This window comes from Thunnus maccoyii, chromosome 17 (genome assembly GCF_910596095.1).
Source record: "Thunnus maccoyii chromosome 17, fThuMac1.1, whole genome shotgun sequence".
NCBI classification, from domain to species: domain Eukaryota; kingdom Metazoa; phylum Chordata; class Actinopteri; order Scombriformes; family Scombridae; genus Thunnus; species Thunnus maccoyii.
The window spans coordinates 26,663,199-26,680,738 of NC_056549.1; the positions used below are offsets into that span (position 1 = coordinate 26,663,199).

General features: G+C 40.5%; 1 protein-coding gene across 9 annotated transcripts in view; it reads right to left on the reverse strand.

Moving 5' to 3' along the window:
- The window catches only part of lama4 (laminin, alpha 4), a 265,332-nt gene that overhangs the window by 48,828 nt on the left and 198,964 nt on the right, over positions 1-17,540 (reverse strand). For 6 of the 9 annotated variants that reach the window (XM_042389930.1, XM_042389932.1, XM_042389931.1 and 3 more), the window contains one exon: positions 7,667-7,766. In XM_042389930.1, coding sequence (XP_042245864.1) covers positions 7,667-7,766 — 100 coding nt within the window. Of the gene's footprint in view, positions 1-1,414; positions 1,480-1,960; positions 2,044-6,525; positions 6,667-7,666; positions 7,767-17,540 lie in introns of those variants that run through there. The other 3 variants (XM_042389935.1, XM_042389937.1, XM_042389938.1) reach the window with 3 other exon arrangements.

Below are 17,540 nucleotides of genomic sequence, written 5' to 3' on the forward strand. Positions count from 1 at the left end.
AAACGTGAGAGATAAGAGACAAAAGGGGAAAAAAGGAGGTGAGAGAAGATCTGGAAATGAGACGTGGCTCAAAACAAAGACAGGCATCAATTAAAATGGCCAAATATTTGCTAGAGTGTATCACACTTTACTTAGCATGGTTACAGTGTTTGGAGGATTAGGTGGTTTCTTCCAGGCATGAGACAAACTCATTATGTTGATTCATCTGCATTCAACACAGGCTTCAGCTGATGTAGGCTGAGATGAAATTGGAAAAACAGAAAACAGAACTATTTCTCAATAGTTTGACTGTCAGTTCTAGAAAAATGAACCCTTAAATGCTTTCTATACTATAATTTGTTCAATATTTTTGAATACAGCGTTAACATTACGATAATACATTTTTGAATAATTTTCAATGGCAATCTTTGCCAATTTGATACTTTGATCATTTTCAAATATATGAATATATTTTTCTTAAAGGGGACCTATTATGCTTTTCCTTATTTTCAGTCATATATATAATGTTACAATGTCGAATGTTCATTTTAAACATGGCCAATGTGTCAAATAATAAGGTAAACGTATGTAGAAGTAATCCTTATGAGCAAAAAGCACCAGCTTCAGACTGCTCTGAATGCTCGGTTTCCAAAGGTTTTTTCTACTTTCAGCTTGAGTCAACGTCAGCTCATGACGGATTTTCTATACGGTCATCTGCTCCACACACAGCAGGTGAGTTCACTGCTCCACTCCACTAACATTATGGGGTTTTTTCCATTGTTTTGGGGGTAGTCACATTGAGCCATGACTGAGGTGTGCTGGTTGTCTGCAGCTCTTCATCAAACATCATCATCACTGTGGCTGTTTCTGCTTGTACTATTCGTCCCTGCATTATTTTTAACTGATCCGCTGAGAAAAGAACTCCAAATATCTCCATATGTTGTTGTGTCGACTGGTTTTTAGTGCCGCTAACGAAGCTCAGCTAATTTGATGAGGAACATGTTTCATTTCCCGTAAATTCTTCACAATAAAAGTCTCCTGTTATTTAGTCATTTAAAATCTTTTAATATAAAGCAGTAAAGCAGGAAATATTGGGTTTGCATTGGCAGTAACTTCACACGACTCTGATGTGGCTGCGGCTATGGAATCATCATGAGCTTGTGAAATGGTTTGTGAATGTGTAATAAAGTTTTGCAGCTGTAGAAATATTTTGTGCATGTGTGAAAAAGTTTTGTGCACATATAATTTGCACATGTTTAAAAAAGTTTCTGTAATGGAAATGGAAGCTACATCCTCATACAGATGAAACTGTGCTTTCTGTGACACTCTGGATATCAGACTCTCCACAACAGCCATTTGGGATGACAAGTGTATGAGCTGAACCAAGAGTTCAACACTGCCATACAAATACTATGTCTGGCAAGTCAGCTATTACCACACTTCTACTGGGCCGTCAGATTGTAGAAACACCCACAGGGATGAATTCACCATCAGCTCTACCTGTGGCAAGAAACAGAATATGATTAAAATGCAAAGCAATCGCAGTGCAGAAAATATAATCAACTTCCTGCAAATTTACTGGCTTACTGTTAACACCAATGTTACCTAAGCTAAAAGCTAACACTAACTTTATCTTAGTAAACAAGTCAATATGAACCTGATACTATCTTCAAATTTACAATGAAGCTTCTGTAATCCCACAGACTGTCCTAAATCCACAAAATAATAAATACAAAGAAGAGGGCCAGCATTCAGGTCTATCTATGTGTAGTTACAGTACAGCTTGAAAAGTTCCATGCCAGCATTGATGTTGCTACTTTAGTAACGCTAGTGGATGTTTGCTAACATCCTTAAGCTACATTACTATTCTATTCTGGGTACATTAAGCAGCCTTCCTGACCTTGGAAATATGCATTTGGACAACTGCGTTGCGAACAGCGAACTAACAGCAAGATAAATACACAACACATTAAATGTTTACCATTTTTATCTACAGCATCCTCAAGTACAATTAAACCCAGCCGGGTCAGGGGAGAGCCCGCACCATTGTCCATCTTTCAAGACCTGTAGGGGGAAGAACACAATGGAACCATCTGCCGTCTGATTGGACAGATTGACTCTATGTTTGACCAGTCGGATTTAGTTGTAAAAACAGGGTCAAAATTCGTACTTGTAACTTGTAGTTATAACTTCAGTGTTGCATACACAGCTAGGAAATTTGTGTGTCTGTCTCTCAGACTTTGTGAAACCTCACTGCTGAAAATATTCCTGCAAAAATTTTAATTACACATACACAAAATATTTCTACAGCTACAGAAACTTTTTTAAACATGTGTTATTCATGTTGTTCACATTGTCCACTCTCATATTTCGGATCGGATTTCGGCTCGAACATGTATGGATGTATTTGAGAAGTTGAAACTTTGAGTAAAGAACGAGAAACATTAGTGAAATCCTGCTACTATAATTTGTTTCATGGTTTGTTGATGTAGGCGCCAGAGCCCGTGGAAGTCTCCAGGGGCAGCTTCTGAGAGCTGGCTGATCAGAATAAAGTGGGCTCATCAGGAGGGGGCCTTAAAAAGACAGGAGCTACACCAGCCTGTTTCAGACAGAGGCTGAAGTGAGGGGCTGCATAAAGAGCCATATTAGATAAATAGGGAGTTTTTTGAACTGTAAATCATGCATAATCCAGTAAAGCCTCAGATTAAAAATATAGACCTGTAAATGTACATGATATGTCCCCTTTAACAAAATCTGTATTTATCAATGGAATCATTTTGGACCAATGAACAGTCCAAAAACAGTGGTGCAGCACTGAATTGAGAAATGAGGAGTTCTCTACAACTAAAGAAAGTGCCACTGAAGTGCAAAAAAAAGTGCAAACATAAGCAGCACTAAATAAAACTTGTGTTGAGGATCAATGCTAGCTGTTAGCATACAGTGATCAGCCATGCCCTCCATTCTCTCCATTCCTTTCTTACAGATCTACCCAGTAGATGTCCACAAGAAACTCCACCATGAGGTTACAATTGCTCCTTCACAAACACATCAGAAAAAACCTGCACAAACCTGAACCTGCACTTTCAAATAACGGCATTATTTCACCCATACTGGCAGAACTTTTTCCTGTTTTAAGAAAAATGATTGTCAAAGGCTGAATTTGCAACCTAATGTCTTGTTAAGACTTTCTGTCATGTGTGAGGAAAAAAGGTAGAAGTTGTTTACAAGAGAGCTGAATCAGCTTAATGAGTCGACAGCTGTCACCCAATCAGAGAAAATCAGCTCGAAAGCTGAGATTGAAACCCTTCATGAAATTTATTTCATGGTGTGTCATCATATCCCTAATTAACAGTTCACCTCAGAACCCGCATCTCTACTAATGAGCATTTCTGCCACACATTAAATCTCAATCACAAGGGGTATCTCCAACACACACACACACACACACACACACACACACACCAAGCACATACCAAACACACAGACACAAAGGCATGACTGCTGCTGCTTAGTCAACATCTGCACATGTAAACAAAGCACTATATTAGACCCAATGGGATAAACAATCTGATTTGTCATCACTAACAGCCTCCATCAGTGCCCCCCCCCCCTCCTCACCACCACCATCACCAGTACCAGCCCCACCACGGCAGCACAGAGCGGGAAGTTATCTGCCATCTCCCCACCCCCTCTTTAAACCTGCAGCTGCAGCAGCAGACACTCTAGAGGGCAGTGTTGCTCTCAGATTGAAGCAGAGGAACCAGCTGCAGTGTCTTCCCAGGGCCTCCCTGGTTAGAGGAAGGAGGTTCTCTTCCTCTTTTGTTTCCCAGTTGCTGCAGGATGGGACCCCCGCCAGCCTCCCTCTGAAACACTGAATGAAAAAACTGTGTGGCAGAGCAGACAGATCACAAATCTGCAGATCTGGCATGGTTCACTTACTGAGTGTTATGGCTACAGCTATACAGCAATTACGGCCCGGGCCAGTCAATGGAGGAGCATTTTATTTCCTCTCGGGGTGTCGTATGGGGTAAAGGCATAGGCACGCTAGGTCTCACTGTCATGTTGCTGCTTTACATAGAAATGAAAGATGAAGAAGAAATCCTGCTGTGTTCAGGCACAGGGAGGCAAACTTTAAACATGTCCAGCCAGCCAAGTGTATTCAAACTATGAATTATGTATGGTGTATTCTCTGAGATGTCCTTTTTCCCTGAGGTGCCTGTTTTTGTTACGGCATCAGAATAGATAACCTTATCTGTAGCAGACTGTGATGCCTGTGCAGACTGCAAAAAGGTCACCAAACACAACCACACTTCCATATGGATGGATGGATTGTTGAGGTCTACTCTGGTGCATTTTTGAAGGGAAAGAGAGAAAAAAATCTGGATCTCTGAGTACTATGAAGTAAGAGGGCCATAAGGGAATAATCTAGATTTTGAGGGTCTTTAAGTGTGTATTCTGGATTCATGAGGACTATAAAGATCCTGCATGTGAAGGTTAATGTAAACATTTACTCTGGATTTTAAAGTCCTATAAAAGATTTAGTGTTTATTCAAAAGGATCATAATGGTGTATCTTGGATCCTGCAGGAGAGGTGTGTTGCATATATCCAGATTTTTGACAATTTGTAAACATTCATTCTAGATTTTGGACACAAAGCAATGAATGTGGATTTTGTTTCCTGCAGAAATTTTTTAAAGGTCTTTTCTAGATTTGGGGGTCCTAAAAAAGGTGTATTAGTCCACAAGAATCATAAAGTTGAATTTTGGATTCTGGAAGGAAAGTGGGTTGCATTTATCTAAACTCCTGACAAACGTGTATTCTTGATTTTAGGAACGATCGAGGGAATGAAGGTGTATTTTGAATTCATGAAGGAATATAGAGGTTTGTTTCATTTCCTGGATTATGGTTGAGGTGCATTTACCCGGATCCCATGAAATTTAAAAACAATCTTGATTCCTAGATTACTTTAGGATCCTGAAGGGTGTAAAGATGTATTGCTTCTGGAGTTCATCTGGATTCTTGACAATTCATAAACATTTATTCCAGATTTTGTGAGACAATAAAGCAATGAAGATGTTGGACTGTGTTAAAGGATCTATTCTGAACTTTGGGGTCATAAAGAGATGTATTGTTAGGTACGTTTGGATTGAATTTGCGAGAGCTGGGGTGTATTTGCTGTATAATATCTAGGAGGTGTAATTATTGGATTCTGGAGAACTGGACAGGTGTAATGCAGAGATTAGAAATCCTCTAAATGTTTAATCTAGATCCATTAAAAAGATTAAAGCAGATGTTGAATTCTTGAGGAAAGCAGGGGTTAATTTTGGATACTGACTATGATGGTGTATTTTAGATTTTGAAAGGTTATAAAGGTTCATTCTGGATCAATGACGACTGTAGAGATCCTGATTACTGAACAGATGTGTCTATTCCAGATTTTGGGGGCTTTGTGGATCCACAGAAGTCAGCTATGGATCCTGGTGTGCTATCAAAGTGGAATTATCAGGATCCTGGAGGAGGGTTTCAGAGTAGTTTAGAGCCCTCAAAATCAGCCGTACATTCTGGATCCATGAGAACTGTGAAAACATCTTAAATTCTTGAGGAATGTGATGGTTTACTTTCCTAAAGTGCTGTCTATATGTAATAATGAGGATTCTGGAGCACTGTAGAGGTGGATTCTAGATTTTGGAGCCCTCTAAATGTGTATTCTAGATCCATGAGAACTATAAATGTGTATTTTATATTCTTTGGGAAAATAAAGAGGTTATTTCTGGATCATGAATGGCTATCAGGATACTGTAGGGAGATAAATTCGATGACCCCAGGGACTATAGAAATATTCTTTATTGGCTTTGGAGCCTTCTACAATTGTATTCTGGGTCCATTAAATAAAGATAACGGTTCAGGTTCAAGAGAAGCATATTTTAGTATTGAGACGCATCAATCGTGGATCTCAGACACATGTGCATATACTGCATATCTGCATTCTTGAGGAATATATGGGTTTTTCACTGAATGCAGAATGATGTTGGGGGTGTAAGAGGGTTTGGCTGGGCTGGGCTACTCTCATGTGATGGATCTGTAATTTACAATCAATCTTGTGCGTGACCTATCAGGCCTGTCACTCTCCAGATTCGCTGAGTTGTAAATCAAGTTCTGCCAGGTCACAGATCCCACACTGAAAAAAATGTCTATGCCTGCATCTGAGCAAGTCATTTTTACTGAACGGTGAGTCTGAAACTCTGATTTATTGGAAAAACATTCAGAGAGTTTCGGAAGGTGGACATTTTTTCCAGCATCAACTCCCTCTGACATGTAATGACAAATACATCCCTCAGCGTCACTCCTGTCTAATCTTTATTCTAATACTTCACAAGGATAGGAAGAGGTCAAGGTTGACTTGAAAGCATGCACTATGAAATATTGACTGTGATAATAAAATATTCTAATTTGAAGCATCAGTCATGTTGGGCCAGATGTGTTGAAGACCGCGGGTGCACAAAACAACAAACATCAGCAAGAAGCGTGGTAAGTATAATCACTCACCGCCCATAACAAACTGACTGCTGTGTGCTTCCTGCGTCGGACATGTGAGAGGAGATTTAATCTTTCTCCCTGGAGCGACCCCTCCCCTGTGACTGCTAAGGTCACGGGTGCAAAATCAGACACAGAACCACTGCCATCGACCTATAAAGAAAAATACAAACCGCTGTCCTCACAGAGTTCGAGAGAAAGAAAATCCAAAAAATGCAAACAGCAAAGTGTTGGGATCAGAAGTCATCTTTGGAGCTGCACCATAATACAATATTTGCTATAATAATTGGCCAAGTAGCTCTGTGTTACCCTCAAAAGTTGAAGTAATAACACTCAATCAAAAGTCCTCAAATAAACAGCCCTGTTTGCCGAGCACTGACCCTTGCTCTTCGTCTGGAACATTTCCAGGTTATTCTATCTACCAAGCTTATTTTTCAAAGTGTGAGAAATGATTCGGTTTTCTCAAAGGGACTGAGGCGTTCCCTCTGCTTAGGGAGTTATGACCTTCTGCCACGGTGGATTCATTACAGTGTTATACAACTGCCAGCTCTTGTTAATGTGAGAATATGTATGGCTTAATTCCTGCACGGCCATGATACCCAACTCACTATGTTGTGACTCTACAGAAGAATGCTGAGGCTCTGTTTGATGGGATGTTATGTTTAAGCGTCAAGTGGAGCTTCACCAGACTTTCACACCAAACGTGCAGAGTGACGTTTGCGCAAAGCAAGGTCATTATTTCCAATGGAAAGTGCAGCTACTCTCTCCTGAGCTAACACTATCACCAGACAAGAACATTGATGTTGGAAGATTCTGTAAATACCATGGATTACACTCAGAAACATTTTACATCCAATGCCAGTGTTTTTAAATCTCTCACTTTCAACAAAAATAAATAAATAAATCAATATTTAAATCCAGTCCAGTATGAAATTCAGATGTGCCACAGGCCCATCCAACTCAGACCTCCACACCCTTACATTCCGCTTTGCTACATAAAGGACACACTACTTCCTGCATTTGCAGTGAATGTTGACATTGTATGCAAAAAGTGAGGTGCGGAACAGGCCAATATGGACATAATTTGTAGGGATACTGGGCTGCCTGAGCTGTTGTGGGAGCTGTTGTGGGGACCTTAGTGGCGCATGCTTACCTGAATTTTTGCCAGGGTTTGCAGCCAAAGTTTGACTGACGGGCTTCCAGAGACATGCTGGCATTGACAGGAGGCTGAATTTTTGAACATGCCGCTGTTACTGTAGAGAAAAATATAAGAGTTAATTTTGTGCTTCTCTGAATTCTCACACTAACAATTATACTCTTAGAACATACCAGGACTTCAGTAAGAAAACTCATGTATGGCAAAAAAAATATGGGGAAACAACCCTAGTAAGCTGCTTTGTAGGAAAGACAGTTATTGCTCTTCATGCATTCTACTGCACAAGAGCTATGTGTTCTTGTGTGTTTGGTGTGAAAGACGGGCCTGGATGACATTGTCATTTGTTGCTTGATCTGTTTGCTCAACAAAGTTTGGGACAAAGGACAAACTTGTCCCAACAACTACTGGTCAGACTGACATGAAACTTATTGGGTTTCATGATCTCAGGAGGATGATGATAGATGACATTTTATCGAAGAACCTTTTGTCAAGAATTTTACTTTATTTTTAATGTCCACAAAGTCCACCTGGACCTTTCACGTGTAGCTCAAAGAACAAACATGCTGACTGCATGTGTGAACATGTCTGCCATGTAAACACCCTATTTCCATGACATGAGCTTTCCATAACCTGACCTTTCAAGAACCTGTAATGTTGTATTCACATTATTGAAAAACAGGTTGTGCACCTCCTGTATTATTGTGTATGTGATGTGCTGCGACAGTCCTGTGCCGATGTTTGCAATGTGCAGAGCAGAGCAGGAGTATGCCAAAAGTTTGAATTTGTACAATGTTCATATTGTAGCCTAATAGGTCTTTGAAAAAGTAACATTGTGGGGTAATCACAGCAGATAAGGAGAACATATACAACTTGTGAATAGTTAGGAACTAATGTTAAGTTTTCTCCTGCACAGTCTCCCCAAGAACCCTGTGGAAAGTAAAGCGACAGAAAGGCTTCACTGCAGGGTCAAAAATTGTACAGTTAAGAGTACAGAGGAAACAAAATCAGAACCACTGATAATGCTGCACATTCAGTTGGGGGTTGTTAAGTTGTTAGGAAAGGCCAAAATGATGCTACATTTGGTACCATGCATGTTTTAGAGTACTTCAGGACCTTGAGAATTGGGTCTAAAGTGTATCTTTGCAATTTCCAAATCCAAATTCTTTCCAAATGTGGAAATTAATAACTTAAGGAATACATGCACAATTTATGGTCCTATAGGCAACAAAAAGTCAACATTAATTTTTAATTTATCAGTCACTTTTATACTCTTTGAACCTCTGTGCTAGCCAGGCAGTTTGTTTTGCCCCCCATGTGCAGATCTCCAGAGGTGACAGGCTGTAAAATATGGTTAGTCCAGTGCTGACATTATTACATAATGCCCACAAAAGTGCAATTTATGGAACCATTATTCAATTAATTATGTTTTGATACAAGGCCAGTTTCCATCAACCTGCTGCGATGGGCCTGCCCGCCTCTTGCCTCTCAGCTCTCCCGTTTATTCAACACTGGTTTTGTGCACGAGCAGCACAAATTATACGTAACTATAATTCATCAGGGATGGGACACATTTTTCCATTCGCTCTCAGTCCAAATGGAAAATCCATACACATTTAACTCATATTAATATAAAAAAAACATATCTTTGTCAGACAAGGTCATGTGTAATAAATTCCAGTCTGGGTTGAATGATTAAATCTCATCACACACTCAAAGCTTGTTTTTCAATTTCAAAGATGGAGTTGGAAAAAGGTCTTAATAACAGAACTGTCCAATACTGAGCCAAACTCCAGCTTTGATCACGTAGACTCGAACAGCTGAGATTTAAGACATCCATACATATAACATGGACTAGTTTGCCATTACTTGATACAGTCTTTACAAAATACGCTTGAACATTCTTGCCAATACACTGATTCACAGTACAGTACAACCAGCTGATGTGTAGCACTGTCCAGAGGCCCTTGCAGTTTGCAGTCTATACACTGGGGCATGATCAACACATACACAGCTGTTTCTTGTTATAAGCCCTCAGTCTCTGAACAAACATTAACCCTGTTTTATGATATCAACCATAATAAGAAATTGAGCTTCATTCCAAAATAAGGTATCTCATTTGAAAAAGTACCACCTGCAGTTACACAGTAACTACCAAACAAATCAGTGACCCTGATGGCATGTTACACCCCCAACCCCTAACCCTAGTAGTCACCCATGTAGTAAAGTGGGTATGTCATGTAGATACTGTGAGTAGATAGATAGACCTAAGTATCATTTTTAGCCGTGTTAGCTGCATGGCTCTAGGGATAGTAATGTCGGTTGGTTGGTCAGTGGATTCACCACTTTGGTCCAGACTGAAATACTGAACTACTGGAATGACCGCCATGTAATTTGCCCTCCTCAGGATACATTGTAATCACTTGGGTGTTCCCCTGACTTTTCATTTAGTGCCATCATCACAATTCCAAATTTGTCTAATTCTTTGATTTATGCAAAACTAATGAAATTCCCACCAGCCTTAGCTGTATAGCAGCAAATGTTAGTATGCCAGCACATGAAACTAAGATGGTTACCTTGGTAAACATTAGCTTTCGTAGCATGCTAATGTAAGCATTTAGCTCAATGCACAGCCTCAAATGGCTTGCATGGTGGTAGACATTAAACAGATGAGATATAACATGTTGACTAGAGAGCTTTAGAGGTGTTGGTAGGCAAATCTGAGCTTCAGACTGAGTAAGGCACTGATTACTGGGAGAAGGCACCAGTACATGTCTAATCTATGTTGGCTCATAAGATCATGCAAATTCAGGGCTCGCCAGGAGAAAATGATAAGGGATCAGATCATAGAACACATGAACATGAAAAAAGTAAGAGAAAAGCTGTTGCTCCAACCAGATAATCTCACACTTTCAAGGGCTCTCCAGTTGGCATTCCGAGTTGAATCTGCTGCAGATTGTGCTGCTCATCTGAAACCGCTGGATCTTTGCCAGGGCTACCTCCAAGTTTACCTACACCCCAGCAGTCGTTGCAACCTCTTTGCCCTCATCACTCATTCTGGGGTTTTCCGCTACAAGTGCATGGCGTCTGGGTTGAGCTCTGCCCCCAGCTGTTTCCCAGAAAATACTCGCAGGGATCCTAGGGCTTACCATTTTTCTGGATCACATAGTGGTCCATGGCCCCACCCTTGAGGTCCATGACACATGACTCCACAGGGTGATGGAGGCAGTGGCCAGACACCACCTTACGGTGAGAAATGTGTGTTTGCAGCACCTGCTATTGAGTATGTGGGTTTCCATCTCCCGGCCGAGTGCATCTCCCCACTCCATTCCAACACAGGAGCAATCCACAGACTACCAGAACCCACATCTGCTGCCCATGTCGCCTCTTTCTTGAGCATGACAGCATACTACCTCCACTTCCCTCCACATTACTCAGCCACCACTGCACCCTTGCGTCACCTTCTGAAGAAAGATGAACCCTGGGTTTAGATACTCGAGTGCTCAGAAGCCATGCGCCTCCTGAAGACTCAGTTCACCTCTCCACCTATCCTTGCCCAATTCAATCTGGCTAGTGCCACCATCGTCACAAGTGATGCTTCCGCTGTGGCCGTAGGGGGCTGTCCTCTCCCAACATTGTGGCAGATCTGCTATCTCACTCCATCCCCAGCCCAGCAGCGACTCTTGACAGTGATCGAACAGAGCATGAGCTAGTGCAAGTCCTTCATTCTCCACTGCAGACAGCCATCTCTGCCTCTGTAGAGTGGCATCGCCCAACAAGCACACAGGCAATAGCTCAGGACCTCAGGCTCTGCCTGCTGCATGGATGGACACTGCAGCAGCCCAAATCCCCCAGGCTCCACCTGTAGAAGACAGGGAACCGCCACGGGTGCCTAAGCGGGAGCCCCGCCCAGTGCATACTCAAGCTAGGCCCAGACACTTGAATGATTTTGTGTATCACACTTGAGTTTTTTTGGTGGGGAGTTATATCCATGGACAGGGGTTCGAACAGTCACATGATGTAAGATTGCATTGTTGAAATATGACTATTACAACACATGTTAATAGTTGTCAGCCATAACAATGTGCCTTCTGACAGTTCACATGTACGAGGTTCGTACGGTAACAGAGAAGAAAAAGTCACCTATGTTGTTACATTAAGAGTTGTACTGCTCGTCCTTTCTGACCATAACATACTGATTTGCCTCTTTTTGACTTACATATAAATCTCATGCTAAGGACATGCTACTGCAGCTTTCATAACCAACAATCACTGTGCACAGCGTCTTAATCAAATAATACCATGGCCAAATGACATCACCACCATGAAGCACTTGAGATTAGATGGTATGAAGGACTCCTGCTTCACCAGTTCATATGTTCAGAGGCCCTGTAATAAGATTATTTTAAAAGTGTGCACAGATAAACTGGATCCTCGCACAACTCCTTGCAGGAAGTTATTATCCTGAACTGAGGTGCAGAGAGCACGAGAGAGGGACAGTGGTGATTAGCCCAGATTTAACGCCATATCCTTACTGTCCACATCTGAACGCTAATCGCCCCACCAGGGGGAAGGTGAAGGGAGGACAAGCTGCTCAACAAAATGAACCCAACGAATGCTAGTGCTCCACAGACAGGAAGAGTAGGAGGCAACAACTGTAATCAGTCAAGGTCCCTGTGGAATAGATGATGGTGCAGCTGGGCCCGGGCTTTGTAAGTTGCACTGTTGTGTAGCAGGGACAACAGAGATGTGGTCTATTTAGAAAATCCTTGGAATCACAGTCATTACAGTCTTTTTCAAGACACACACCAGCCTCACTCTTAATGGAACAGAGCTCCTTTAAGGCTGTATGAAGTCCTGTTAGTAGCTTCTAGAGGAGGCCATGTTCATTACACACAGTGAAAAGACAGAAGTTTTCAACACAGGGCCGACAACATATGAGATGACTTAGTTATAGTTAAAGATGCAGTGATATTTTATAGTAACAAAGGCACAAATGTGAAAGGGGCTGACGAACCCACAGAGACTTATCTCCCAACTCTGCAGTTCTCTTTGGACAGACAAAGTAACTAACTTTGTCTGTCCGTTAGTGACAGGAGTTTTGGAAACCAAAACATAGCTAAATAGATACTGACTAAACAAATGCGTATGTTACTCCGTGTCTGCTGGTTGTTAAATAAGCATACCCATAAGTTATACTCCTAAGTTTGCTCACATATTCACCATAACTTAATGGAATATGTTGCTTTATGATGTGTTCAGACTAAATGTAAAGCACTAATTTAACCACTGCAGTGTTTTTGCAGTTTATTTTCCTAAACAGCCCATGTACTGAGTGCAAAGACATTATCTATAGATAGTGTGTTTATATGACAACTCTAACTGATTTCACAACCGACCAGAAAGCTACTCTTACTGTTGTGATCCTCCATTTCCTTTCTTTTCCTCTGGTTTCTGCATGTTTATGAAGTGGAGTCATACAGCCTCAGGATAAATGTAACTTTTTCAGCTAAAGTTGAAACATTTTGAACTCACATGGATGGCCTCAATGAGCACTAGAGCAAATTCACATCTATTTATAGAGTAACCTAACACCTACTTGGGTGTGGTCAGAATAGGTGTTGCACTTTGTTGCACCTGTATCCTCACCTAACAGTGATGTCACGAGGTCCTGCAGTACAACTGTACATCATTAAAGCAGAGAATTTTAAGAGGGCGTTAAGTTACACTTAAAGCCCCCTTCTTCTTTTTCTTTGTATGTAACCACACCACATCTGAAATGTGCTGTTTTCAGTCTGAACACTTTTAGAACCTTAGCGGGGCTAAATGCTGTGGTGTGCCTGAGATTAATTAGTTTGTATGGAGTATCGTCCAAACACCCCTCAAAAAAGCAAAAGTGTCAGCTGTTCCACATTGTCACACTAAACAGTTGTGTGAAAAGTCTGCTGTTATAAAGAGAGGAGAGAAGTGATAATCATAACGATGCACACTTACTGTGCAGAGAGTCTCTCCTCAAAGGTGTTGATGGTGTTACACTTGTGTACATTTAAGTTACTCAACTTGTTTCTGCAATTCTGGCATCAGAAAGGTGTGGGAGGAGGGATTTTCAGATGCTGTTAAGATTATCTGAGAAACAATTGTTGGCAAGTGTTGTTGTTAGCATACTGATGCCTTAAAGACTGTACTGAAGATGTGGGTTGAGGAAAGCCCATAAGTGGACTGCAAAGCAGGTACTTATACAAGTGGATCTGTTTTGCTTTATGGTTGTATTATAGAGAAGATCAAGCAGTCACCAAAAACATTAGTATATGTATTCTGGGCATTATGAGTGTCCACAGCAAATTTAATGGAAATGAGGCCAGTGGGTTTTTTTTTTAGGAAACCTTATCATGGACCAAAACATTAATCAAGATGATATTTTGACATGAAAATGGTGCTTGAAGAGAGGAATTCTGCAAGCAAGGCATTTGCAGATACATTCTGAAACAAATTACATGGCAAGAAGAGGATCTGTTGTGTATGATCTGAGTACAACCCTCAGTGCATTCAGTGATACAACATAATTACTCTTCACAGTACAGTATCACGGGTGTCTTTCAGGATTCTTGGCAGGAAATCCTCCCATCCACCCCCAGCTCTCTTCTTCGCTGTGTCCTTCCACAGACTTGATTGTACAGTAAGTGGCAGTTGGTGCAGCAACTGCAGTGTGCCGGAGTGCTAATGCCAGGACCCCACATGAATAATGGGAACCCTGTGCAGTGGCCCAGCTGCTCCTGTTGGGCCCCAGCGAAGCCAAAGCCAAACAGCAGGCCCCTCACACTCTGCACTGATAACACACTCTGTCATCATCCAGCCACACAGGAACGCAGCCAATCACAACTGACCACAGCGTGTGGTGATATCTCAGACCCCTGCCCATCTGCTTCCTGGCCTGTTTGACCTTGGAGGTCACTCAGACAACGGATGTAAGGCCAAGGATGAGGCCAGTTGCTTTGAGTAGATGACCTCTAAGTGAAAGATAGAGCCCTGCTTAGCTCTATGTGACCTGCAGTCAGAAAAGAATAGAACAAATACAAAAGTCTCCTTGAACTTTGTAGGTAAACTCTTTTCTTTTACAACCGGGGTCAATTCTAAAGTTTGTGCACAATAAATTAAATATATACAAAACCATATTTTTTTCTATCAAACACATTATGTATAGTAGACACAACCACAACCAGAATCTTACTCTAAAGTGTTTAGCTGCCCAACCTTAAATAATAATTCCGGTTTAATGCAACATACTGTCATAGCTGTGAGTATAGCTTCTATCAGTTATGATTATATTGTACTCAGCAAAGTAATTGCTTTGATCTGGGATCTGAAGGAGCAAGAAACATGAAAACTGCATTCATGGTTAGCTACAATAACACAGTAGATCAATGTTGAACCCGAAAATCGGTGTGTAAAGTGTGATGAGTGTTTACAACAGCCAGTTTGGGAATTAAATTTAATATTCATCTTTGTTTAATTTCTGAATAAGTTTGGCTAACCTGTTGGTTTTTTGTTTAACCTGTCTGATAGTTTGACTGCTTATAATCATGTGCTATCTGACTTATTTTTTAACAACGCTGCCATGTGTTATTATTATCTGTTTGAATGATGACCAAAACTACAAAAGTAAGATCCAAATTGTAATAAAGTTCAAAGACGCACTGATTTTTTGGCCACTTGGAAGCAGCTGAACAAGGTATAAACACACTGTTGACATATTATCACTGTATAAAGTTATTATGTTGAATTTAGTGAACAGTTACAGAGATAAAGCAACATTAACATTCACTTGAAGTCATGTTTTTGTCTGATATTCACTCTCCTTTTAGCTCTGTGTTGGCCTCCACCAACTACTGAGGAAAATATTTGTCTCTTTACCTGCTGAACGCTCCTCAGCATTCAGCAGGTAAAAAGACATCAGCTAGTTGCGAACTTTCTCTGCTGTTTGGTGCTGTTGGGTAGTGTACAGTGGATTTATTAAAGCTTTTCCTGTGAAAACAGCTGCCTGCTGCTTCTGGAAATGAGGTTGATGAGAGCAGGGACTGAACCAAAATCACAAAGCTGCAGGCCTTAAAATCAAAACAATGAGATGAAAAACACAAAAAAGTTCAAGATCTCAAGGGAAATGTTGAGTGTTAATGCTTTGTTGGTTTTGGCACGACATGTCCCCCCCCTCTATCATATTAAACATAGTCATTTGATCTTTTCTGAATGTAAAATATTGATGAGTGCAACAGTAAGTACCTTAATATAACGTTAATCCTAATGTAAATATCTAAAATGATATTAGCTGTAAACTGACCTTTTCACATAAGCATTCAAAGTAAAATACACCGTTCAGACTACTGTAAACTACTCCAGTTCCTCCTAGTAGGAAATAACGGTAATATGTATATGATAGACTTTGGTCTGATGATAACTTAAAGTCACAATTATAACGTTTATATAATTATTCATTATTAATTTTACAAATGTAATTGTATGTAGCTCTGCAAACCCTTGGTTTCCATTCATTTTGTATTACAGTTACCTTCCTTCCTTTCTCTTGTTTATCATTAATAATAATCATATGCTGAAAGCATGCAAATAATATATTGTACATGATATAACTTACTGTATATCACCATATATACCTTTAGTGCTATTCATAGAGGCAAAGCCACAAACTGAATGAGCAGACTGATCATGTGGGTAGACAGTCAAATGACAGCTATTGACCTGCTGATAAAAATGCCAAGAGCTGCTCTGTGTAGCTGTCAGTGTGTGAACAGCGCCAACTGACAGAAACTGTCTTCGCTTCATGACTGGGGTTATTACAGCAGTGTGTAAAGACGCATCAACAGGCAATCAAGATTCAATTCAAGTTCATGGTGAGAGAAAATGACAAAACATTGTCCATCATGCTACAGGCCAGGCATCGTGATGGAGGGCTGTTTATGTTTTTATCTCAGAGGTTGTTTATGTGATGTTTGAATGATCCATGCAATGAAATATTTACAGAGCAGTGCCACACCCACATTGTCTTAGCAAGCTAAGGGCCCAGTTAAAACCCCTATATGTAGAATTTTTATCTATCATATTATTCTAACAGTGTAATTTTTTTTTTAAAAGAAAAATTAGACAATCCCGATGGAAAGTGGTGCAGTCTATACGTTGATATTACCACTAGACATCGCCGAAGTTCAAAATGTGCAATTTCTACACATAGGGGATTGAAACTGAAACCCAATGAAAAAGATAGGAGGTAATAGTAGTTGGTAATGTGGAGCCATACACTATTAAATAAACTGGAAAAATCATCAGAGGCTTTGTAGATTTTTAATTTTTGTTATTTAGCTTTAGGTATTTAGCTTTTGCAGTAAACTCCCTAGCGCTCCAAAATACTGTGGTTCAATGGTTCTGTCAATTGAGGTTTCACTCAAGTAATGAGATAACAGAAAAAAAATGTTTGTGTACCTTAAATTGCAATCTGCAACATCATGAACATACGTATGTCGGCAAAATGTGAGGAATATTTATATGTGACAGTGTGGATTGGGGAATGCATCGGTTATGTGTATAATAGTAATACATGGTAACACACACACACACATTTACTTGACTTTTCAGCCAGTGCCTATGGAGACAGCTTAAGAAAATACTTGCAGCCTGTACTGTAGAACATTAGACAGGTTGTGGGTGGGCATGGCAGCCCATTTTCTCCTGCAAGTAGAGGATTCATTTTCAGTTAACACTGATCTTGTTTAACTGTGATCAAAATATTACCCTAACTGTCACAAAATAGTTTTGTTTGCCTTACTTCAAAGCCTCACTGACATGAGCAATTACCTTTTCAACGTAT